This window comes from Rana temporaria, chromosome 5 (assembly GCF_905171775.1).
Source record: "Rana temporaria chromosome 5, aRanTem1.1, whole genome shotgun sequence".
NCBI classification, from domain to species: Eukaryota; Metazoa; Chordata; class Amphibia; order Anura; family Ranidae; genus Rana; species Rana temporaria.
The window spans coordinates 358,747,227-358,774,525 of NC_053493.1; the positions used below are offsets into that span (position 1 = coordinate 358,747,227).

The window sequence follows — 27,299 nt, forward strand, 5'->3', positions numbered from 1 at the left end:
AGTCCCGCATTTTGCAGGTCTGTCCCGGGCACATTCATTCCAGGACAATACAGTGTCCCGGAATGAAACTGACACAGCCACCCCCTCCCGGGCCAATCTGATTCCCCCAAAAAAGGCCACCACATCACCACTTTACTCACTGACAGTACTTGTCCTGGCTGGGATTGCCTGGAGGAGCACAATCCCGTCCCCTGCTTGTGATTGGAGAAATCATAAATCCTGCCTCTTGTGTCCAATCACTGTGCTGTGATTGGTTACAGCACAAGCTGATTTTTGGGAAGGAGTGTGTCCCTGGAGGGTGTCCCTGAATGGTAGTTTGGAAATGTGGTCATTTGTTTGGGTTGCTGTGTCCACTGAGCTGGGCATGGTGTATGTCTCTGCTCCTTCAGACTGGGGATCGATTGGTTAAAGCGGTTCTCCACCCTAAAGTGGAGTCCCGTTGATCGGAACCCTCCCCCCCTCCGGTGTCACATTTGACACCTTTCAGGGGGGTGCAGATACCTGTCTAAAGACAGGTAATTGAACCCACTTCCGGCCCGGCATTCACGGGCAAAAGACGGGCATTGCGTCACATCCCGTCGCCCCCCGGTGTGTGCTGGGAACACTCGGCTCCCAGCACACAGCGGGAGCCAATCGGCGGGCGCGGCGCGACTCGCGCATGCGCCGTAGCGAACCGTGCAGTGAAGCCGCAGCGCTTCACTTCCTGGTTCCCTCAGCGTGGATGGAGGGGGGAGCAGCAGGGTGACGAGCGATCGCTCGTCATCTGCTGCGGACGCCGCTGGACTCCAGGACAGGTAAGTGTCCTAATATTAAAAGTCAGCAGCTGCAGTATTTGTAGCTGCTGGCTTTTAATATTTTTTTTTGGCGGAACATCCGCTTTAATACTGTGTGAGTTTCGTGCAGTGGTATATGTTTCACCACAGCAGAGAATGAGATGAATCGTGCGATTGTAAAAAGTTTGAGAGAATATGTCATTGTTCTAAAATAAACTGTATTAATTAAAATAAAATAGGCCATATTCTATTGCTTGTGTGCAAAGTTCTATTGATGTTAATGTTGTTGTTTTTTGTTGGTCTCTCTGTTGACCGGCATTTTAGTATTTTTACTATCCAGGGATTCGTTTTCCAAGCGTAGAGTGGCGTATTGTTTACATAGCTCGGAGGGTGACTGTCTGAACACTAGAGAGCTGTCTCTTAGGAAACCCAACAAGGGATTCTCTCTTTTGTCATTACAATGAAGGAAGGGAATGAAACTCCAGGACTCATCAGTAGAACATTGCTGAAGCTCATTCTCTAAACTCACTTCAGCATTTCTGCCTCGTTCTGCTGCCTCTAGGTAAGTTTCATAATATATTGGGCGCCTTTTATGGTAATTACCATGCTATTAATATCACAAGAAAATAAGCCTTTAGAAGATATACAGGAGGTGATTGAAGATGTAGAAATAAAGTCAGTTGGGGCAGATCCACAGAGCGAGTACGCCGGCGTATCTACTGATACGCCGGCGTACTTTCAAATTACCCGCGTCGTATCTTTGTTTTGAATCCTAAAAACAAGATACGACGACATCTGGGTTGGATCCAACAGGCGTACGTCTTCATACGCCTTCGGATCTAAGATGCAATACTTCAGCGTCCGCTGGGTGGCGTTCACGTCGTTTTCCACGTTGAGTATGCAAGTTAGCTATTTCCGACGATCCACGAACATACAAGCGGCTGTCGCATTTTTTGACGTCGTCTGTAGTCGGCTTTTTCCGGCGTATAGTTAAAGCTGGTATTTCGTTGCGTATAGTTAAACCTGCTATGCTAAGTATGGCCGTCGTTCCCGCGTTTAATTTGAATTATTTTTTTTGGTTTGCGTAAGTCGTTTGTGAATCAGGATGGACGTAATTCACGTCTATGTTAAAAAAAATGACGTCCTTGCGACGTCATTTAGCGCAATGCACTGCGGGAAATTTAGGGACGGCGCATGTGCAGTTCATTCGGCGCGGGGACGCGCTTCATTTAAATGAAACACGCCCCCTAATCGCCGATTTGAATTACGTGCCGTTACGCCGCCAGAGATAGACTACGCGGCCGAAACTTATGGTGCGAAATCTTTATGGATTCGATTTAAAGCCAGGTAAGGTACGGCGGCGTAGCGTATCTCTGATATGCTGCGCGGGTGCAGATCTCCGTGGATCTGCCCCAGTTGTATTTGTTGGTTGGGGCTGAACAGATGCCAGGATTGGTAACCGATGCTCCTAAACACTTTTAAAGCTGGGGCTATTTAGGACCTTTTCTATTGTTATACGTTGAATTTTAGGTTCCCTGAATCCAAAAAAAGGTATTTCTGATTTGCTGGGCTGGATGGCATTCACTTACAAGTTCCCTGTGTACAAAATAATATGTGATATATAATCTAGAATGTTTACGAAGGTTTATGGACATCCAGGTTATGGGATCTAGTAGTAGTAGCAAATCAAGCACAAGTGGGCTTGCTGGTTTCTCTATAAAAAATGTCAGTGTTCATCTACCGTGTTTTACCGAAAATAAGCCCGGTATTATATATTAATTTTGACAACAAAAGACACAGTAGGGCTTATTTTCAGGGTAGGTCTTACCATGTAATGTGCTGTCTTCTCTCCCCCTCTTCCTTCCTGCCTGTCAGGAATCCCCAGTGTGAACCGAGTTAAAATGCTTGTACAATTCTATAATCCACTCTATTACAGTATTATATAATGTACAATGTGTGTGCTTCTGTAATAAAATTGTGCTAAATACCTTCATTAAAGGGTCATTAAAGGCAAACTTTTCTTTTTTTTAAATAACAAACATGTTATACTTACCTCCACTGTGCAGCTCGTTTTGCAGAGAGTGTCCCCTAACCCTGTCTTCTGGGGTCCCTCGGAGGCTGTTTCGGCTCCTCCTCGCAAAAGCTTTCCACCTTCATGCGAGCGAGCTCGCATGGTGGAAAGCTTTTGCGAGCGCGCTCCCGTGATACAGCGGCGGGCATAGCCGCCGACTGTATCACTCGGCCCCGCCCCCCGGCGCGCTGCGTCATCCGCTGTGATTGACAGCAGGGCCAGCCAATAGCTGCGCTGCTTTCAATATGTCCAGCCTAGCCTATCAACGGCCAGGCTGGGAACCGAAGAGGATCACGTGGACGCGCGCGGGACTTTCGAGGGGTCAGGTAAGTAAAACGGGGGTTCGGGGGGGGGGGCCGGTACAGTCGGATGTTTTTTCACCTTAATGCATAGGATGCATAAGGTGAAAAAACATTTACCTTTACAACCCCTTTAAAGCTTCTGTGACCCGCCGGAGCAGACTTCCTTGCTCTGAGCACTGCAGGGGGGAGCGAGATCCCCCGCTGACAGCTGGGAGAAGAGGAGGAGAGCAGCGGGAGGTCAGCTTATATTACAGAAACACTCACATTGTACATTATATAATACTGTAATAAAGTGGATTATAGGATTTTACAAGCATTTTAAACTAGGGCTTATTTTCGGGGTAGGGCTTATATTGCAGCCCTCCTGGAAAATAACGCTAGGTCTTATTTTCGGGGAAACACGGTACCCATCAACTTACACACTTTATGGATGCATTCCCCTTTCCTACATAGTGATGAGCAGTTGCAATGCCAAACTCATTTTTTTATTTTTTTATTTCTGATGAGAGAATGCAGTTAACAATGAAGAAAGCTGCAATATTTGGTCATTTTAATAGAATAGTTTATAGTTGGATTAGCGGTACTAGATCTAAGGATGACCATTAAGCAGTACTTGGATGGATGGCGGATTGGTCTGCTATCTAGCAGTTGCCAAACTCTTTTTGATGTGGTTCGTTTTCTGTCTCAGTGCATAAGTGGTAAGCTGGGTCTGTCTCATTTTAATTATTTAGCAGTTGTTTTGGGGCTCTTGCTTACGCCAAGTGTGAATGGAACCTTAGACAGTTGTCAAACTCTGTTGGAAGATTTCCCTTTACCTCTTGTTCTGGTGACAATTGTAAAATTTTAGGTTTTTCTTTGGCAATGGTCACTCGGTCAAACAGAATGGTTGAATCGACCTGGTGGAATACAAAGAGCAGTGAAAATGTGGTTCTAATCCTTCATCACTCCGTAAGAAAAAAAAAACGTTGGCTGTACATACACTTTAATGCAGGGGTGTCCAAACTTTTTTCAAAGAGGGCCAGATTTGATGAAGTGAACATGCGTGAGGGCCGACCATTTTGCCTGACATTCTTTGAACCATTAAAATGCAGTCTAAGTGTGTTCGTTCGAGCATTAATACACTGCCCAACAATAATTCTCTTGCCTTTGTGGCTGTGTGTAGTGAAGATATGAGCTCGGGTGTATCATTTGGATATACCGTATTTATCGGCATATAACACGCACCTTCACTTTAAGAGGGAAGTTTCAGGAAAAAAAACCCTTACATTTTAAATAACTGTAAAGCAAAATAAGGGTCAGTGCCCATCAATGCAGCATAATCATTGCCCATCTGCAGCCTCATCATTGCCATCAATGCAGCCTCACCATTGACATCAGTGCAGCCTCACCATTGACATCAGTGCAGCCTGATTGATGCCAATCTGCAGCCTCAGAGGGGGATAGGCAGGGTGGCGGGACGACTGCCGACAGATTACATACAGGAGAATCTCCTGTTTACATGGCAGCCTCTTTAATACAAAGTCCCTCCTATGATAGACAGAACAGTCATCCAATGGCAGACCAGGAGACAGGACTTCCAATTACAGACGCCGCCGAGTAAACAGGAGATTCTCCTGTATGTAATCTGATGGCGCTCGTTCTGCCCCCTCCCTGTCCCCTCCGAGGCAGCACTGATAAATACAGTATATATATTTTGTGGCCCTGAGGGCCACAAAAGATATGTATATCCAAATTACCAAGGGGGCCACATTAAACCGTAACGTGGGCCGCAATTGGCCCGCGGGCCGGACTTTGGACATGCCTGCTTTAATGCAAAGGAAACAAACATACCCAATAGATAGGTGGGTAGAGAACTGTGAATTCTGTGCAGCCTTTTATCGCTTTTAGCCATTTTTCTTTCAGGCACAGCTATGGGTTACGACATTGAGCGTTTCCTGGGATATGTGAATGATGGCCTCCTGTGTTGTATCTGTCGGGATGTACTGGAAGATCCTTTACAAGCACCCTGTGAGCATGCATTCTGTGCAGCCTGTATTCATGGATGGCTGGTTCACCACAACAACTGTCCTGAAGACAGACAGACGCTGGCTGTTTCTGAACTGAGACCCCTACACAGGTAAGTGCTGCACACTTTCCAGTTCAGATATTAGCCTGCAGGGCTGGACTGAGACCAGTATTCCAGAACAGATATGTGAGCAACCAATCTTTTCTAAGGTCAATAGAATAATGAGGTATGTTTTATGTAATTACACCACTGCTGACTGCTATGTAACGGATACAGTATTCTTCTGGCCATGGTGGTCCGCAGAACTTTTTTCAGGGGGGGGGGGCATCTTTTTAAGGTCACCCATGCTCTGACGCTTTTCAATAATGTCATTATCACATTATCACAGTCCGAGACTGCAGACATAGTACAGGAGATGGTCAGAGACTGCATACATGTGGGAGGTGACAGAGGGAGGTGACAGAGAGAGACAGAGGAAGGTGACAGAGAGAGACAGGGGGGTGAGAAAGACAGAGAGAGACAGAGGAAGGTGACAGAGAGAGAGACAGGGGGTGAGAAAGACAGAGGGAGAAAAGGGTTGACAGAGAGAGGGGGGGTGACAGAGAGGGGCGATGGGAGTGAGAGAGAGAGGGGGGTCAGAGAGAGAGAATGCTGGCAAGACCCATTTTGACTCTGGGTGAGGACAGGAGATGCTCTGTTCCTTCCATGATGTGACATGGAGTGGTCCCTGGCTGCTTGCATTTCCTGCCCATCCTTGTCCCGTAAACCCTGGTCAGCCTGTCATCCAGGCCTGGAAGCAGTGAGGAGGTTTAAGGACTCCAGGGGATCCAGGCCCTGGGAGGCACCAGGGACGCTGTGCCTGCTGTTCCTGGCATCTTGCTGCTCTCCTTTCCCGTCTCCTGGGCCGATCGCACTATGTAGACCGGGTGATGTCATCCTGCTCACCCTTTGAGGCCTTCGATGTCCCGCTCCTCGCACCAGCTGTCACCGGCCTTGCTAAGCTGTGTACAGGAGCGAGCAGGGCCGGTGCTAGGATAAGAAATCAAGGATCAACAAGAAATCCAATTCCTATTATACAGGACGCCATGGCTGGGTCCTGGAAGGACGTTATATTTCCCCTCTGTTTGGACTGTGGTGCCTTTAAGGGAACGGAAAGGGTTAATGCACCTGTCCAAGGAAGTAGTTTAAAGCAGACAGGAAGTGCAGGTGAGAGTGAAGGAGTGTAGGAGAGTCCAATGCATGGTGAATGGTGGACAAGGAAAGCTGTGGAAGCTAGGAAAAGCTGTGAAAAGCTGTGAAAGGACTTGGCAGTGTCCTGCCTAAAAACCTGCTACTGAAGGACTTACCTGGAAGGACTATTTAACTGCGATAGCAGTTCTGAGCTGTACAAGTCGGTGAGACTGTTATTTCTTTTGTTTTTGCTGCTGGAAGCCATTTAAGTTTAATAAACCTCAGTTTTGATTTAAGAAGCCTGTGTCCTGCGATCAAGCTGGTCCCCCAAACATTACACTGGTGCTCGAATGCGGGCAGGACTGAATAACAGGCATAAGAAGAGAAAAAAAAAAAAAAAAGTTTTTTTCTTTTTGCATTGGACTTTATGTTGAACTGACATTTAAAGGGACAGTACATTGGATTTATGTCCTGGGTTAAAGCTGCACAAACGTTGAAAGCTGAAGCAATGGAGGAGCTAATTAAACAGCTGACCTTGGCTAACATGCAAGCGCAGACTCGCCATGAGGAAGCTAATCAACACCACAAAGAGGCGCTGGCTCTGCAGCAAGAAAATACTCGCCTGTTGGTGGCCCAGCAAGCAGCCCAGCAAGCAGCCCAGCAAGGGGTTATGCAGGCTCAGGTTACTGCCTTAAAGGAAGCGGTGCAGCGGCTGTCTCAGGTTCAGGAGCCAGCGGCTGTTGCCCCTGGCAACCAGGTGACTGTGAGGGCAAGCCATTTTTTACAGAAATTGTCCCTAAGCGATGATGTCGAGGCATTTCTTGCTACGTTTGAGAGGACAGCGGAGAGAGAAGGATGGTCTCAGGACCGGTGGGCCGGCCTCATTGCTCCTTTTCTCACTGGAGATCCTCAAAAAGCCTACTTTGACCTGCCACCAGATGATGCTAAAGACTATCAAAAGCTAAAGGCAGAAATTCTGGCTCGTCTGGGGGTGACTACGGCCGTTCGGGCCCAACGTGTACACCAATGGAAATATCGTCCAGATCGGCCACCCCGGTCTCAAATGCATGACCTGGTGCAACTAGTAAAAAAATGGCTGCAGCCTGAGGTGTTGTCCGGCCCCCAAATCGTGGAGCGGGTCGTGCTGGACCGATACCTGAGGTCCCTTCCAGATGACCTTCAACGGTGGGTCAGCCATGGAGACCCCAAAACCGCAAACCTCCTTGTTGAGATGGTGGAACGATATACAGTGGTGGAGGAACTGCTCGGACCTACCAAGCGCATAGGGCCTAGTCTGTCACGGCCTGTTCGACCAACTGCTGCCCTTCGAAAGGATGTTCCAAGGAGCCCTGGGACAAACACCCTGGAAGGCCAAGAGTCACTCCCGGTACCTCCTCAGCGTTCTGTTCCTGTTCGGAGAGGAGGGGATGTACAATGTTGGCGATGTCATTCCTGGGGTCATACCCGGACACACTGCCCACTGCAAGAGGAGCCCATGGAATGCGGGGTTCTTCGGAGGGGGTCTTTTTGTGCCCATAAAGTGTGCACCACACACCTCGACCTGGATGAGGAAAAGTTTGAGTGTGAAGTCCAAGTGAACCACCTCCCTGCCCGGGCTTTGTTGGACTCTGGAAGCATGGTAACCCTGGTTCATCCTAGAGTGATTGGGAAGATCGGTCCGGTAAGAAAAACTTTACGGGTGGTATGCATTCACGGGGACACTAGAGAGTACCCGCTCATCATGTTGTCTATCTCCTCAGCATGTGGCACTGTTACTCAAGAGGTGGGGGTGGTAAAGAACTTGGTGCATGATGTTATAATAGGACGAGACTGTCCATTGTTTACAAAACTGTGGGAACAAGGAGAACAGTTCAGAGACTGGGGAGAAACTAGCCCCCCTGTTCCTGCTGCTGAGAGGGATAACCCTGAACTGCCAAACGTTAATGTGGACCCAAATGAGGAAAATGCTAATGATTGGGTTAATGGTGATGAAAGTAGTGTTGATACTATTGAGGATGTCAAGATATGTGGTCCACAGACCTACCAAAACACTAAGGGGGAGGAGCCTTTCCCACTTCAGGTAATGCTGGGGGAAGAGGATGAGGAAGTGGCCTCTACCCCTGCGCTGCCGGATTTGGGTGTTCCCCAGGGGGCATTTGGGACTGCTCAGATGCAGGACCCCACTTTGGCCCATGCACGGGAACAAGTTGTAGTAGTAAATGGGGTTCCCCAAGAGCCAGGTGCGAATGAGAGGTGGCCACACTTTGCAATATATAATGAATTGCTGTATCGGGTTACCAAAGAGAGAGAAAATGTGGTAGAGCAATTGTTGGTACCCCAACAATATAGACGAAAGGTTCTGGACCTGGCCCATGACGATGTGTTAGGGGGACACCTGGGAGTTGAAAAAATGGAGGCACGGATCACCGACCGGTTTTACTGGCCAGGTCTGAAAGCAGAGGTAAAGAGATACTGTACCTCTTGTCCCACCTGTCAGTTGACCGCGCCGGTGACTCATTTTCGGAGCCCTTTGGTCCCTCTGCCCATAATTGAGGTCCCATTCGAGAGGATAGCCATGGATATAGTGGGTCCCTTGGTAAAGTCAGCTCGAGGTCACTCTTACATATTGGTGATTCTTGACTATGCCATCCGGTATCCTGAGGCGCTACCCCTGCGGAATACCTCCTCAAAGGCCATTGCCCGGGAATTATTCCAGATGTTTACACGGACTGGTTTTCCCAAGGAAATACTCACAGACCAGGGTACCCCGTTTATGTCAAGGGTTATGGCCGATGTGTGCAAGCTGTTCCGGATTAAACAGCTACGCACATCGGTCTACCATCCCCAAACGGACGGGTTGGTGGAACGCTTTAATAAGACCCTTAAGTCTATGCTCAAGAAAGTGGTACAAAGGGATGGGAAAGATTGGGACTGCCTGTTACCAGCTCTCCTGTTTGCTATCCGGGAAGTGCCCCAGGCCTCCACGGGGTTTTCGCCCTTTGAGTTGGTATATGGGCGGAGACCTCGCAGACTTCTTGACGTGGTTAAAGAGGAGTGGGAAAGTGAACCTGTTCAGCATAAGAGTGTCCTGGAATATGTCTCCCAAATGCAGGAAAGGATCCAAACCGTGATGCCGCTAGTCAAAGAGCATTTGCAAAAGGCCCAGGAGGCTCAACGACGGGTCTATAACAGGGCTGCTAAAATAAGGCACTTCCAAGTGGGGGATCGAGTAGCGGTGCTAATTCCCACTGTGGAAAGTAAGTTCTTAGCCAGGTGGCAAGGACCCTTTGAGGTTGTGGAAAAAGTGGGAGAGGTCAATTATAGAGTCCACCAGCCAGGCAAGAGGAAACCGTATCAGATATATCATGTCAACTTGTTAAAGCCCTGGACAGACAGGGAACCGGTGACCTCCCTGGCTAGTGCAAGACTTGAGCCTCAGGTTGGGGTGGAGAGTGTCCAAGTAGCAAATACCCTATCTAAATACCAAAGTCAGCAGGCAAAGGAGTTCTTGCAGAGAAATAAAGAGAAGTTTTCAGACTTGCCGGGGCTAACTAGTATCATAAAGCATGATATTATCACGGAACCTGGAGTCAAAGTTTTTGTCAGGCCCTACCGCATCCCAGAGGCTCAAAGGAAGGCCGTTTCAGAGGAAGTAAATAAGATGCTAGACCTGGAGATCATTGAGGAGTCGCAGAGTGAGTGGTCGAGCCCGATTGTGTTGGTACCAAAGCCCAACGGGACTCTGCGATTCTGCAATGATTTCCGGAAACTTAATGAGGTTTCACGGTTTGATGCCTACCCCATGCCCCGGGTAGATGAACTTATCGAGAGACTAGGTCCAGCCAGGTATATCACAACATTAGACCTTACCAAGGGGTATTGGCAAATCCCATTAACTAAGGCTGCTAAAGAGAAAACTGCTTTTTCTACCCCAGAGGGGAGTTTTCAGTACAGACGAATGCCTTTTGGACTGCAAACTGCTCCAGCCACGTTCCAGCGAGCAATGGATAGGATTTTACGACCTCATCGGGAGTATGCCTCAGTGTACTTGGACGACATAGTCGTTTTTAGCAGAGACTGGGAGTCACACTTGCCCAAAGTCCAGGCAGTACTGGACTCTCTCTGGAAGGAGGGGTTTACAATAAACCCTGAAAAATGTGCTTTGGGAATGGAGGAGGTGAAATACCTGGGCTATATCGTGGGTAGAGGGGTGGTGAAACCTCAAGTCAGCAAGGTAGACGCTATAAAGAGTTGGCCCCGCCCCCTCACAAAAAAGCAGGTACGTGCATTCCTGGGCATGGTGGGATACTACAGGAGGTTCGTACCCAACTTTGCCACATTGGCGGCTCCATTGACCGATCTGACTAAGGGCCGGAAATCGGTCATGGTGGAGTGGAATGCAGACGCTGAGAAGGCTTTTTTGGAGCTTAAGTCAGCACTGTGCCAACACCCTGTCTTGATAGCGCCCAATTTTTCTGAAGAGTTCATTGTCCAAACTGATGCTTCCGATGTAGGATTGGGAGCTGTATTATCACAGGTTATTCATGGTGAGGAGCACCCAGTAGTCTTCCTCAGTAGGAAGTTGACACCAGCGGAGAAAAACTACGCTATTATTGAAAGAGAGTGTCTGGCCATTAAGTGGGCTCTGGAGTCCCTCAGATATTACCTCTTGGGGAGGAAATTTAGGTTAATTTCTGATCATGCCCCTTTAACGTGGCTGAGGCAAGGTAAAGGGACTAATGCCAGGATTACCAGGTGGTTCCTGGCGCTCCAAGAGTTTAAGTTTATAGTGGAGCATAGGCCCGGGAGACTGCATCAAAATGCAGATGCCCTCTCCCGAGTCCATTGTTTGAGCTCCACTGTTGCCTCCACCTCCTTGGCGTTGGGGCACAGGGGGGGATATGTACAGGACGCCATGGCTGGGTCCTGGAAGGACGTTATATTTCCCCTCTGTTTGGACTGTGGTGCCTTTAAGGGAACGGAAAGGGTTAATGCACCTGTCCAAGGAAGTAGTTTAAAGCAGACAGGAAGTGCAGGTGAGAGTGAAGGAGTGTAGGAGAGTCCAATGCATGGTGAATGGTGGACAAGGAAAGCTGTGGAAGCTAGGAAAAGCTGTGAAAAGCTGTGAAAGGACTTGGCAGTGTCCTGCCTAAAAACCTGCTACTGAAGGACTTACCTGGAAGGACTATTTAACTGCGATAGCAGTTCTGAGCTGTACAAGTCGGTGAGACTGTTATTTCTTTTGTTTTTGCTGCTGGAAGCCATTTAAGTTTAATAAACCTCAGTTTTGATTTAAGAAGCCTGTGTCCTGCGATCAAGCTGGTCCCCCAAACATTACACTATCTAAAAAAATAAAGAAAAAAAAATTAGACTAGACCTACACTTTAGCTCAGGTTCACACTGACGCGTTTTGACATGTGATTTGGCATGTCAAATCAGCAGCATTTGCCGAAAATTGCTAGCAATGGCACTAGCGATGCAGCACCGATTTTAAAAATGAGTTTCTGTACTACTTTTTGCGATTTCAGAAACTGCACAGATGCCTCTGTAATCGCAGCCCAAATTGGGACTGACAAGCGGGAGTGAAATTGTGCGATTTCAGCTGAACTCGCACGGCTTCATTCCCGCAGCCCAGTGTGAACCCGGGCTTAAGAATTGCTTCCACGTCATTGTTTGGTTGTGTCTTTGCTTCGTTTAGGTGACGCCTAAATTTGTCCATGTTAATGATGATGTTTGTGCACCAGGACAAGGAATTTAACCCACACTACATTTTGTGTTCCAGTGTGCGTTGCTTAGCTGTGGGTTAGTTGGGAACGCTAATTAATGCTATTTTTATAGGGTCGCCAATGGGTGAATGCTCAAAATTTGCGTAAATGTAACCCAAATAGCCTTTACTGAAGTCTATTGTGGACTGTACTCAGAACAGCCAATAAACTCAGCACGGTCTTTCTATTATTGCGGGAAAAGACTGAAAGAAAAGAATCCTGCCAGTTACTGAGTGGTATTAGTTTACCACAAATAATGGACAGACTAGGAATGTTAGGATGTTAAAACTTCTGATGTAAGGACATTTTTCTTTTATAGCCCATTTAGATAATATTTATTGAGGTCTTACAGGTTTACAAATAATTAAACATCCTTCTTCCCTCACCCAAGCCATTCTTGTACAATACAGTAAAAGTACCACAATCTACAGTATGATACAACTATTAACAGATAGGGTTCCACATTTTTGTTATATTCTTCAACAGAAATTTCCATCAACAACAATCCTGTTTCAGGCTCATAGAAAGTGTTACTATGCAGCTGATTGTCTGCAGCTGCTGATCAATATAAATGTCCCTTCGCCAGAAATTGATTAAACAATCAACTTTTTAAGTTAAGTGGGGGAGCCCACACACTGATTAAAATTCGGGTAATCCCTGCTTCGTTCATGTATTGCCAACTTAAAGTGATTGTAAGGCTTTGTATGTCCACTATAGAGTTCATTTTGCACAGAGTGGCCTCGATCCTCCTCTTCTGGGGTCCTTCGGCGGGGCTCGCTGCTCCTCCCCGCATTGTATAAACCCCTAGGAGAAGCTCTCTCCCAGAGGGTTACCTTGCGGGTGCGTTCCCGAGTCCAGCATTTGGCATCCATAAACGCCGAAGGTAGGACTTGGCCCCGCACCCGGTGCCCAAATCATTGGATTTGATTGACAGCAGCGGGAGCCAATTGGCTGCGCTGCTATCAATCTATCCAATCAAGAGCCAAGAACCCCGGGCAGAGGAAGAGTGCGTCTCCACCGTGGGAAATTCTAGCGTTCAGGTAAGTACTGAATTTATCGGCGTATACCGCGCACTTTTTTCCCCTGAAAATAGGGGGGAAATCACTATATACGCTATATGCCGATAGTGTGAGGGGAAGGAGGGGGACGAGCGCTGCCGAGCGCCGCCGGAATTCACGAGCCGTCTCTCCTGTTTGCTCGGCTCTAACGTCACACACAGAGTCCCGCTTCTGCCACCGGCATTGGACCAGTGTTCTATCAATCACAGGAGCTGGTCCAATGCCGATGGCGGAGGCGGGACTGTGTATGTGACTGCCGCCGAATGAACAGGATGACCGGAGATGACGGCTCAGTGATTCCAGAAGAGAAGGTGAGGCTGCAAATGGGCACATAGGCTGCATCTAGGCAAATAAAACTTAGGGGCACATAGACTGGAGCTGGGCACAAAGGCTGCATTTAGGCTGGAGCTGGGCACATAGGCTGCATTTAGGCTGGAGATGGGGCACATAGGCTGCATTTGGGCACAGATTAGGCTGCATTGAGGCTGCAGATGAACACTGACAACAAAATTTGAAAAAAATTATACGCCGGCGCGCCTTATACGTCGATAAATACGGTAAAATGGGGGAGCTGGGGGGCCGGTCACTAGAAGACGTTTTTTCACCTTAATGCATAGGATGCATTAAGGTGAAAAAACTCGAGAGGTTAGGACCCCTTTAAGTCTGGGAAATTGTGTTTTACAGTTTATGGGCATCCAAATTTAATTTTTGTCTTTTTTTCGTTACTGACATTCTGCCAAAAAATGTGTGAATCAGTACTGCTTGGACCTTGAAGAAGGGGTAACACCCCGAAAGCTTGTCCTGAAAAATTGGATGTTAGTGCAAATAAAAAAAGTATCACGGACAGTACTCAATTTTCTCTGTCACAATTGCACTAATACGGCTACAATCACGTCAGTTACTGATTAGATACAGTACATAACAGTTCTGCAGCTTCCACAAATGATAGATTATCTATTTCCCATTGTACAGTTGCAGTTTTAATATATAAGAATACATTTTTTCAATATTGACCCATAAAAAGGGTGCAACAGGGTTCTGAGTGTCTATTTACATTTCAAAAAAGTCGAGGGAGAACACCTGGGGTGGTAAAAAGTTTTAACTAAAAGGGGTTTAATTATTTTAGAGATCATGGGTAATGGGTGAAAGATCCAACAACCCCTAGAGCTAATATGTCAAACACAAGGCCCGGGGGACGAATCTGGCCTGACAGGCTATTTTATGTGGCACCCCACTTGTCTCAGCCCCCACCTTGTCTCGGCAGTCGGCAGCTGAGAGGAGGACAACATTTCTCCACCAGATTTTGCACTTCTCTGTGCAACCGCAGCACCCCCTTGTCTCTGCTTCCACTGGTCTCAGCATTCAGCAGACTCTGGCAGCTGACTCCAGCCCTCCTCTGGTCCTCCTCCAGACCCTGCACTTTCTGCTTCCCAGCTCTACCCCCAGCTTCTTCCCCGCAACAGCACAAAGTAACAACGTAAGGGATGGTGGGTGGGTTCTTCACATCTGATGTAAGAGGGGTGGAGTGCTTTAGACATCTAGTCTTACAGACACAACTGGCCGTTTGAGGGCCAGTTGTAATGCTGAAGAGGTCCTCGATGAAACTGAACTTGACACCCCTGCCCTAGAGCGTAGCGTATGTGAAAAGCTTGCTGCAGGACCTGATTATTTTGTAGGCCTTTACATCTTGCAGTGTTTTCTTATACTAGTGGCCAGTTCAAAAAAAAAAAGGAATTTTCTCATTTGGAGTGATATGTTTACTCTATAAAGTACTAAAACTCATCGGCCCGGATTCACAAAGCACTTACGCCGACGTATCTGGAGATACGACGCGTAAGTGTAAATATGCGCCGTCGTATCTATGCGCCTGATTCTGCAAATAAGATACGCCTGAATTTTGGCTCCATCCGACCAACGTAAGTCTCCTACGCCGTTGTATCTTGGGCGCATATTTACGCTGGCCGCAAGGGGCGCTTCCATTGTTTTACGCATTGAATATGTAAATGAGCTAGATACGCCGATTCACGAACGTACTTACGCCCGTCGCAGTAATTTACGCCGTTTACGTAAGGCGTACGTCCGGCGTAAAATTAAGCCTCATAAAGCAGGTGTAAGTCATGTTAGGGTATGGACCAGGGAATAGCCGTCATATTTTACGTTGTTTATGTAAGTCGTACGTGAATGGGGCTGGGCGTAGGTTACGTCCACGTCGTAGGCATTGAGCCGTCGTATCTTAGGGAGTATATGCGACGTGATTCTGAGCATGCGCGCGCATGCGCCGTTCGTTTGGCACTTCATTTGCATGGGGTCACGTTTCATTTTAATAGATCACGCCCACTTCCTTCCTACTTTGAATCAGGCGGGCTTACGCCGGACAATTTACGTTACGCCGGCGCAACAAAGGGAGCAAGTGCTTTGTGAATACTGTTCTTGCCTCTCTATGTTACGTCGGCGTAGCGCATATGAGATGCGCTACGCCGCTCTAAAGATGCGCCGATCTACGTGAATCTAGCCCATCATGTTTTATATATACTGTACATTATATATATATTATTCCATTTTTAATGCTGAATACAATTATATAATGTTTAATATATTTATTTAAAGGAGGAATTATACATCTTTTTATGTACAAAATGTCAATATCCGTTTGGATAGTCTGCAGGATGGCCTGGCACCTTTCTGGCATAAAATGCACTACACTTTTAAGTTTCTCTGGTGTAATATGATACCAACACCACACTTTAGTCTTGCCCAGAGATTTTCATTAGATTTAAGTCCAGGCTGTTTACTGGCGAGTCAATAACCATAATATAAGGGGTCCTTGGTTTGAGTCTAAATAGAGTTTGCATGTTCTCCCTGTGCTTGCATGAGTCTCCTTTGGGTACTCCAGTTTCCTCCCACACTCCAAAGTCATGCCGGAAGGTTAATTGGCTCCTAGTAGTATGATATTCTACTGAGTGCGCTCGGGATGGCTGTTCTACCATCTGCCCCAAAGGAGATAAAAGAACTTTAAGGCCCTTGGGAGAAAAGTGCGTTAGACTTATAAATTATTTATGTTTGAACTCCAGGCAAGCAGATAAATAGACAGTTGTAGTATGTGAATATGAGCTCCCTTATGCTCTGTACACACGATCAGTTTGTCTGATAAAAACAGTCCGATGGACCGTTTTCATCGGACGAACCGCTTGTGTGTGGGCCCCATCGGTTTTGATGAAAAAAAATAGAACCTGTTTTAAAATCTTCTGATGGTTAAAAAACCGATAGAAAAAAACGATCGTCTATGGGGAAATCCATCGGTCAAAAATCCACGCATGCTCAGAATCAAGTCGACGCATGCTTTGAAAACATTGAACTTCATTTTTCTCTGCACGTCGTGTTTTACGTCACCGCGTTGGACACGATCGGATTTTTAACCGATGGTGTGTAGGCAAGACTGATAAAAGTCAGCTTCATCGGATATCTGATGAAAAAATCAATCGGTCCGTTTTCATCGGATGAACCGATCGTGTGTACGTGGCATTAGAATGGCATAGATTCTTCTGCCCTGTACACACAATCGGATAAATGATGGAATCTAATCCAATGGATTTTTTCGTCAGATATCCGATAAAGCTGACTTTCATCAGTCTTGCCTACACACCATCGGTCAAAAATCCGACCGTGTCCAAACGTGGTGACGTAAAACACTACGACGTGCTGAGAAAAATTAAGTTCAATGCTTCCAAGCATGCGTCGACTTGATTCTGAGCATGTACGGATTTTTCCACACAGACGATCATTTTTTTCTATCGTTTTTTTATCCATAGGACATTTTTAAAGCATTTTCTATTTTTTTTCACCGATGGAAAATAAACCGATGGGGCCCACACACGATCAATTTGTCCGATGAAAACGGTCCATCGGTCTGTTTTCATCAGACAAACCGATCGTGTGTACAAGGCTTTAGATTTGAAGGCTTTTCTCCCTTTATTTTTACATGATGATCTGGCCAGTAAGTCTGTTATTTTTCAATTTACTTCAACAAACCAAGCTGTCCAGACGAAGTAGAAGTTTGAGTGTTGAGAAAAAACATTTACCAGTGGCAAGAATGCTTAGAATTGGCATTTTTTTTTTATTTATTCATGTAAAACCTTTATCACAAATGAAAAAAAAATGTTGTTTCAACTGCTTTTTAAAAAGGAAGTAAACTTCATCTGCAAACTTTTACCTATAGGTAAGCTTATGATAAGGCTTACCTATAGGTATTGAAAATATCTCTTAAACCTTTACAGTTTAAGAGATATTTCCAGTGCATGCAGCCAGTCACATCACTGGCGCATGCGCTCTAAAGGAACGGCCCATGGATGCCTGTGCCATGCGGCTCCTGTGCGCATTCGGTTTTATACTGTTTTACCTGCTAAGGGATCAGAGCTGGGATACTTGCTAAAAATTTGTAAGTCCTCTTGGTTAGTCTTGTGATACAGGGATCCCTGCCAGGCAGAAAAATCAGATCTCTTACTTCCCTGATGAGAAAACTGCAATTTGTGATTGGTCAGTGAAGGACCAGTAGTACACCAATGAGGTCTTCTTTGTTCTGCCCAACTGTGTAAGTATGATCACACACAGTATAGGACTGAACGTGTACTGAAAAGTAATACAGCCATGACTTAATCATAGTGCTGCTCTGTAGAGGATCACAAGAGGTATCAAGATTCAGGTACCTGTCTGTGCTTTCAGGCAAACGTAACCTCTTCCCGCCGGCCGTACGCATATATGCAGCCAGAGCCATCTTATCCAGTGGGCACAGCCCAGGGGCCCCATCAGGACAGGCAGGGCCGATCCTAGGCGGTTGCACCATGCCCCGACGCTGTAAGCTGCCACAGAGAAGGGGCACCAAGCCGCCAAAGCTGTGGCATGCCACTTGACTGCACTGGTTGCTAGAATTGGCAACCGCCTGGTGCCTAGCAACCAGTGACATCAGTGGCCGCCCCAACATTCAGAGCGTGCCGCCAATGTGGCTGGAAAACTAGATCGGCTCCATCCCCTTCCCCTGCCATCTTCTGACTCAGACAGCATAGCACGCCGCAGGTCACCATCTTCATTGTTGGGGCACCAATGCATTTCTTTGCCCGGGGGCCCATGATGCTAAGAAGATGGCACTGTATGCAGCCTCTCTACGGGTGGGCTTTAATGCAGAGAGGCTGCTTAAACCGAGGGTAAAATAAGTATTGAACACTTCACCAGGTAGGTAGATCTAGGTAAATATCTTTCTTAAAGCGGAGTTCCACCCAGGAAAACAACATTTGGCCAAAAGTCCTAAAAAAAATAAATAAAAAAAAGTGAAAAAAAAAAAAATGATACTCACCCGAAATACCCGTTGCTATGCGGAAGTCCGTAATCTGCCTCTTCGGCACCGCGGTGTGTTTTCTTCTTCTCCTTCTCCTAGTGAATGGGGCGCGCTGCTTTCTGGGAACTGTGTGTGTTCTCAGAGAGCAGCCGCCCATTCACAAGCCTGCACGAGACTCACACAGGCGCAGTAGGAAATGGGCAGTGAAGCCGTAAGGCTTCACTGCCTGTTTCCCCTAGTGTGAATGGCGGCGCGGGACCTGCATCAGTCGTGGGATCGGCATTGGGTGGGCCATCAGCGCGGGCAAGTAAGACAAGGTAAGTGTCCTTATTAAAAGTCAGCAGCTACACTGTTAGTAGCTGCTGACTTTAAAAAAAAAAAATTGCGGGTGGAATCCCGCTTTAAGGTTACATTTGGTTATATTACATGAAATGTTCACCACATGTCAGTGACAACCCATGCCATCCATATATACAAAGACACCAATACAAATAAGTTCAGAAATTAAGTTATGTGTAATAAAATGGAATGACACAGGAAAAGCTTCAAGACACCTCCCGTATAATGACGGTGGCTGGTCCACAAGCGGTTAAAGCGGAGTTCCATCCAAAAGAACAACTTTAACAAATTTAACCACTTAAAGGACCCGGAGGTGGCAGTGGGAAGGGTTTAATAAATTGTCACCCAATATGGTTGGTATCTAGGCAAGCATAAAATGGATCTCGGTGTGGGTTGCTCCTGTTGCTGGTACAATTGAGTTCTCTTAGTGGAGATGAGATGTGAGTGTGGAGCCTGATCTTGCCTGAAGCGGAATATTTGACTGTGGATTTTTTTTTTTTACTGTCCTTATGTTTTCCTTCTAAGTTTGTAAAGCCAATATTGCCCATTTTGGGGTACGTGGGTGTTAGGATTATTAAACGGATGTGGCATCCAACAATGGTGCTAAAATATAGACTTATACAGGTGCCTACAAATACCAATGTTAGTGTGTTCAAATCAATCCCGGTGGAGTCCGAAATCCTAAACCCAGATTTTACATGCAATACCAGCTGAACCAAATTACAGATCCTTGGCAGGCAAAACAGTTCGCAACCATCTATTTTAAACATGTATTTCACTGTACAGCTTTAAATGTCAAACAAGAAACACGCATTTCAATTCAAAACATGTTCATTGTGGTTTGTTTTAACACAGATACATGAGAAATGATCTAAGCAGACTTCAGATCCAGTGTAAGAACTGCCGAAGCGGCTGTGGTATGGTGTGTTCCCTGGAATCAATAGACAGACATGAGAGAGAGTGTGAATACGAGCGCATGTCCTGTATAAACGCTGGTGAGTGTCTACACTAATAAAGGGGGTTATTTACTAAAGGCAAATCCACTTTGCACTACTTGACAGTGCAGTCGCTGTAGATCCGAGGGGGACATGCAAGGAAAATAATGATTGGATGATAAAAATCAGCAGAGCTTCCCCTCATTTCAGATCTACCCCTCAGATTTACAGCGATTGCACTTCCAAGTGCACTTGTAGTGCAAAGTGGATTTGCCTTTCGTAAATAACCTCCATTGTGTTGCTTTTGTGATTTGTATATGCTAGGTGTTCAATTTGTATTACAAAATTAATTTGAAATCTTTATGGAATCCCTTATGCTGGTATTCAATATTTATTCAAAAATCCTTATGCAATTCTCTAGTAGACCTAGAGCATAAAGGGCTTGCCCCCATTCTCATTCATAGTTGCATTATGTTGTAAAAGGATATCTTTTATTTTTTCTATTTCTGTTGGCTGTAGCTCCACCCTAGACTGAAGCCCAAATTATGACTCCAATGGAGGAGTTACAGCACAGCACTAGCCTGGAACTTACCTTCATTCTCATTGAGCTGGAACCTGTATGTGGACATGCCCGCCCCGCCCCCAGCCCAAATAGCACCAGCAGCCAACACCACTATCCCCTCCCACTTCTTCTGCTGCCTGTTGATCTGGGGAAAGAGACTATAGTAGTAGTCTCCAGACTGTGTTCTGGGCTTCTGTTTTCACGATTGATGGTGCTTGTCTCCAGCGCACTGTAATGCATAACACGAGCCAGCGGCTAGTACTGTAGTCTCTCTCCCAAGAATAGCGGGCAGGCTGTGTATTCTGTTTGCACTGTCTGCTCTCTCCCCTTCCACATGTACTGCTAATTTCCCTGACAGTGCCCTTATATCTGTAACTAGCAACAGCTCTTTCTACACAGTGTACTGTCATAGAGTCTGGGTTGGTATGAGGCACTGTTGGTGATTCATCTGTCATCTCATGTACTGTTATCAGTTGCCAGCATTGATCCCTCTGAGAACTACAGAACACCTCCCCCTTATGTTATGGAGATGAGGGTGGAAGAGTTCTGTTTTCGTAAAGCACTTCCTTTTTTTAGGGTGACATTGCTGCTTCTCTATAAATACAGTACAGCATAATCACCAGGTGAAAATAAGGCGGAGACATTTTTGTTCTTGGGCTTAGATACACTTTCAGGGCCAGTTTACACCACATGCAGTCCAGTTTTTCTGCATTAAAAACACATGGAAAGTAGGTTATATGTTTTCCAATGGCATAGTTCACACCAGTGCTGTCAGTTCCAGGGCTTTCTGTTTCCAGAAAAAAATATGCTGCATTTTTCCTGCACTGGAACGCAGTAAAAAGCACTGGAACACACCTAAATGCACCAAAAATACACTGGAACACATGTCCTTATTTAAAAGAGTAGAAAAAAGAAGGGGGGGGGGGGGGGAAATGGACTGCAACACGTAAAAAACGCACTAAAAATGCATAAAAAAAAACACTCATTCAGAAAAGCATCCGGAACGCATATGTACTGCGTTTCTATGGTGTGAACTGGCCCTCATGCTTTTCTGAATGCGCCTTTTTGATTGCATTTCAGTGCATCCCCCTTTTTTTCTCAACCTTAAATAAGGACGTGTTTTCCAGTGCTTTTTTGCTGCCTGTAGGTGCGTCCTGGTCCTTTTTTAATGCTTTTTACAGCGTTCCAGTGCAGGAAAAATGCAGCATGTTCTTTTTTTTTGGAACTGGAACTGCCAGTTCACACCACATGCAGTCCAGTGCATTTTTTTTCTGCATAAAAAACATATGGAAAGTAGGTTATATGGCTTCCAGTGGCATAGTTCACACCAGTGCTTGCAGTTCCAGAAAAAAAAAGTAGAACATGCTGCATTTTTCCAGCTGTAAAAAGCATCAAACACGCACTGGAACGCACATGTCCTATTTAAGGTTGAGAAAAAAGAGGGGGCGGGGGGGGGGGGGCACTGGAATGCACCAAAAACATGTCAAAGACACGCATGCAGAAAAGCATCCGGACGGCGTTTCTATTGTGTCAACTGGCCCTATAACCTACTTTCCATGCATTTTTTTATGCAAAAAAAAACCGCACTGGACTGCATGTGGTGTGAACTGGCCCTCAAACTAAACTTCATCATTACATTGTTTCCCCATACTTGTAGCATGCAAGTCCTCTCTTGTGTTGAAACAGATTACTCTCAATTTCCTGCAAATAAGCATTTCTAAAGTATAACCTATGAAAGCAGCAGCAGCTATCTTGAGCCCATCTTAGATTCCTGTCTGCATTACTTCAGTCATTTATCAATCACTTCTCCCTCTGATCTGTTCTGTTTTTGACCTGTCTCTCTCATCCAAGAGCTTTCTTTGCCATCAACTTTTTTGTTCCTGAGCTTTATGTGAAAGAACACATCCCCAGCTTCCCTTTAGATGTGCATGATCAAGCAACCAATGAGCAGACTGCACAGGTTAGGTCTGCAGCACCCACATTTATAGGGATCCTGGAGATATGTTCCTTCCTATATTGCATTTTAAAAAGATCTCAGGCGGAATGGTGCAACGTTTACAGGAGCCTGCCAACCCCTTCCACCAAACTCAAAGAGCTACAGAGATACCCAGTGGGTCTCAAAATAAGTATTTTAGGAAAAACAAAATTATTATTTTTTTGCATGCATGTTGACCAGGGGGAGGGGAGAACAAAGGTATGTATTATATGAGCACACTACACGTCAGCTTTAAGTGGATTCTTTTTGACTACTAGGTTGCCCTGCTCAGTTTGAGCGAAAAAACCTGGACAGCCATCTGGCAGTGTGTGAACATCGAAGCCGAGAGTGCCCGAATGGTTGTGGCTATGCCATTCTTAGTGCTGAAGATTTACAGCATAACTGCATAGCTGAAATGAGGACGGAACTTGAGCTTCTAAGGTAGCAACCATTACAGTTAGAGTGTACAATTCTCAGATTTTTTAAATGTATGTGGTGTGTGGAGGGAAACAATCTTTTTTTGTGTTAAACCCTTTTTTTTTTTTTTATGAAAATGAATTTGTGTACCACTCCTAGTACTTCAAAGATGTTGTTTTTACTAGGTCTGAAATGATCTGCAGAGTTGAGGAAACAAAGCGGGAGATGGAATCCAGGCTTGACTCACAGAGACGACACATGGTGCAGAAAGAGAGTGTCCTACAGGGTGAAATTGAAGAGCTCAAGGTAAGTTTCCACATCCTACTAATTTTAAAAAACATGAAATCTAAAGGCCTTTGCACACGATCGGATTTTCCGACGGGAATTGTGTGATGACAGGCTGTTGTCGGAAAATCCGACCAGATTTGATGGCAGGCTGTTTGTCGGATTTTCCACCAACAAATGTTGCATAGCATGCTTTAAAATTTTCCGACAACAAATGTGTGCTGTTGGATTATCCAATCGTGTGTATGCAAGTCCTTCGGGGAAAAAAATCCAAAGTACAAACAAGCATGTTCAGAAGAAATGCTAACCATAACACATTAGCAGAAGTTGCCAAACAGGTGCGCTAAAGAGCTGAAAAACAATGTTTTTTGGTGTTTGTTGGCCAACAATTCTTATCCATTAGTATGCAAGACAAGTTAAGTTAATGGCCAACGCCCTTCGGACAAAAGTCCTAAGCTTTGTCTACTGAAAATCCAATAGTGTGTATCAGGCTTTAGAATGAAGAAATCTGTCATATAGAGAAACTCCTGGCGTGAAATCTTTTGAATTCACACCGACCAAAGTATGGCCTCTATGTTAGACCTTGGGAGAAACTGACTTGCACACCTTCAGGATCATGGGGTTTACAGACTCTACGTTTTCCCTGCTCTCAGAACCTATATCTTTCAACAGCCAGGTCAATAAAGCCAGCAACTGAGAAGTGGGATAACAGATTGGTCCTTGAGACAGCAGAGTCCTGGGACACAGCATGTCTTTGGGAATCCTTACTAGGCTGGTGTACAACACTTGTTTTGTTAAATGGTTTTCCATTTTTTTTTTACAAATAAATATAAATGTAAAGTGTGGCATGCATTTGTATTTATCCCCCTAACTTAAATCTAGTGGAACTAATTGCCTTCAGAAGTCACCTAATTAGTAAATAGAGTCCACCTTTGCGTAATTTAATCTTAGTATAAATACAGCTGTTCTGTGAAGCCCTCAGAGGCTTGTTGGAGAACCTTAGTAAACAAACAGCATCATGAAGACCAAGGATGAAGTTGTGTAGAAGTATAAAGCAGGGTTAAGTTATAAGCTTTGAACATCTCACAGAGCACTGTTCAATCCATCATCCAAAAATGGAAAGAGTATGGCACAACTGCCAATCTACAAAAAAACATGGCCATCCACCTAAACTGACAGACAGGGCAAGGAGAGCATTAATCAGAGAAGCCAAGATGCCCATGGTAACGTACATGGTGGTGGCAACATCATGCTGTGGGGATGCTTTTCTTCAGCAGGGACAGGGAAACTGGTCAGAGTTGATGGGAAGATGGACGGAGCCAAATACAGGGCAATCTTAGAAGAAAACCTGTTAGAGTCTAGAAAAGACTTGACTGGGGCGGAAGCTCACCTTCCAGCTGGACAACGATCCTAAAGATACAGCATGCACTTCAATGGAATGGTTTAGAGCAAAGCACATTCATGTGTTATAATGGCCCAGTCAAAGTCCAGACCTAAATCCAGTTGAGAATCTGTGGCATCCAACCTGACCGAGCTTGAGCTATTTTGCAAAGAAGAATGGGTAAACATGTCACTCTCTAGATGTGCAAAGCTGGTAGAGACATCCCCAAAAAGACTTGCATCAGCAATTTCAGCAAAAGGTGACTCTACAAAGTATTGACTCAGGGGGGCTAAATACAAATGCACACCACATTTTTCAGATATTTGTTAAAAAATAAATAAATTGAAAAACCATTAGTTTTATCATTTTCCTTCCACTTCAAAATTATGTGCCCTTCTGTGTTGGTCTATCACATAAAATCCCAATAATTTTTTTGTACATTTTTGGTTGTAACATGACAACATTTGGAAAATTTCAAGGGGTATGAATACTTTTTCAAGGCACTGTATAGCAAAAAAAATATATATATATGTGTTACAAGGGATTTCTCTAGCTTTGCTTTGAAGCGATTACCAGTGCGATCTGCCTTTAATGCTGTATGTAAAGTTACAGAAGAGTATGTCACATTGTGATTTGTTTTGGCAGAGTCAGATGTCACGAATGAAGTCCGATGTGCGGACTCTCATGGCTTCGGAAAGACAACATCGGCAGGACTTGGAGCAAGCAGACCTGGAGAAACGGGAACTGATGGAACTTCTTAAAAGTTTACAGCGCGAATGCAGATCAAGAAATGATGATGCCCAAAAACCACCTAACAGCCGCCCACTAACACGCTTAGAAAGTATAAAGAGAAAACCCAGAGAAGTCACCGTTATCTAAATTTCTAAACATTCCGTATGGTTCAAAAAGGTTTATAAAATTCAACCCTTTAGCCTAAAGTGAAGAATATCCATTCTGTACTTGCATTACACCAGACAGTAATGGGTGTTAAGTGATAAATCGCAATCTAGTTTATTTGAACAGCAGTGCCGCTCATCCTTTTTAAGCTCCATTGCACACGGGGCCGTCTAGCTGCAGTATGACCCTTCCAGGAAAGTATTACAGAAGACCTGGGAATTCATCCCCGAACACATAGCGCCCTCAATGTGAGCACTTAGTACAGCGTTCATTCCCTTTTGCTTGTAGTCTGCCACAGACTTTGAGAGGCTCCAAGCTGCAACTGTCCTTTCTGGGTGCAATAGAACATCACAAGGCATGCACTGCAGCTGTATGGTACCGTGTGCAAGAGGCCTAAACTGTACATTCAGCACTCGTCTATGGCGTGCGCCAAAATGTTTTACATTTTTATTGAACCACAGCGAATGGTATATCTAAACCACCAAAATTTGATGACATTGCCTAAAATTATATTACAAATGATAAATTAAATTGCCAATATAAATTAGGAAGTACTGTACAGTATATTCATAAAAAAGTAACATACAATACATTTATAAAGAGACAGATGAAGTACATAGGTTTACTATTTAACCTGCCCAGGATACACTGTCTGGATGTGCAGTGTGGTTTCAATCAAAATAGTAAATGTATACGTGTATGTATGTCAATTGTGCATTTGGCTGTTTGTCTGGAGTTACATTTTGAAGTTTCATACTTTTTCATCATCTGATTACATACAAAGAAACATGTTTATTGCAAAAACTTTGTTTCAAATGACTTACAAGAAAACAAAACCTAGACGTTTGCGATAAAGCGCCGCTAGTTTTAGCGGTGCTTTTCAAGCGCTATAAACAAAAATATAGTGACAATTTTGAAAAAAGCTATTTTTTGCTATAATAAATTCCCCCCCCCCAATTTTTTATATATATATATATATATATATATATATATATATATATATATATATATATATATATATATATATATATATATATATATATATATATATATATATATATATATATATATATATATATACATATACACCTCAGTTTAGGCAGATACGTATTCTTCTACATATTTTTAGTAAAAAATAAAAAATTTAAATTGCAATAAGCGTTTGATTGGTTGGAGCAAAAGTTAGCGTTTACAAAATATGGGATAGTTTTACGGAATTTTTCTTAATTTTTTTTTTTTTTTTTTTACTAGTAATGGCGGCGATCAGCGATTTTTTTCGTGACTGCGACATTATAGCGGACACATCGGTCACTTTTGACACATTATTTGGACCAGTCATTTTCACAGCGAAAAGTGCTATAAAAATGCACCAATTACTGTGAAAATGACAATGGCAGTGAAGGGGTTAACCACTAGGGGGCGCTAAGGGGTTAGGTGTGTCCTAAGGGAGTGATTACTGTAGGGGGGCATGGCTGGACGTGTGACGTCACTGATCGTCTGTTCCCTGTCATAGGGGATGACGATCAGTGACAAGCCACAGAGAAGAACGGGGAAGGTTTGTTTACACTCACCTCTCCCCGTTGCTCAGCTCCTGTGACCTGATCGCGGGACACTTGCGGCGATCAGGTCCACAATTCCCGCGGAGCTTTCGGACCGGGTCGCGCCAGTGGCACCAGACCCACGACTGGAAACTTAAAGGGCAACGTACCTGTACGTGCCCAGCCGTGCCATTCTGCCGACGTATATCGCCATTAAGCAGAAAGCGGAACTAAACTCAATTTAACCGTTTCAAAAAACAGTTGGCATTCCTGGCATGTGCTGGAATGCAACGGTAACATCGGTTGTTCTCAACGAAACTGTCAAACCATCAAATCACTTTTCTTGGAACAACCCAAAATTTGGGGTTTTCTTTTACGTTCAATGATAATGGTAAACAGGACAAATGGAGAGGGTGAATCTCCCTAATGGGGGTACAGACAGCAATAAAAACTGACAAGCGTTCTAACCCCTTTGCGCTCTATCCCAAAAAATGTTT

General features: G+C 45.0%; 1 protein-coding gene across 1 annotated transcript; it reads left to right on the forward strand.

Annotated features, from left to right (window-relative positions):
* The first annotated feature begins 917 nt into the window (after positions 1–917).
* Positions 918–26,182, forward strand: LOC120941342 (E3 ubiquitin-protein ligase NRDP1-like). The gene is made up of 6 exons (XM_040354676.1): positions 918–1,335; positions 5,049–5,262; positions 19,668–19,807; positions 22,563–22,725; positions 22,887–23,007; positions 25,013–26,182. The coding sequence occupies exons 2-6, from the start codon at positions 5,057–5,059 to the stop codon at positions 25,244–25,246; spliced, it is 864 nt and encodes a 287-aa protein (XP_040210610.1). The 5' UTR covers positions 918–1,335; positions 5,049–5,056; the 3' UTR covers positions 25,247–26,182.
* Positions 26,183–27,299: the final 1,117 nt, after the last annotated feature.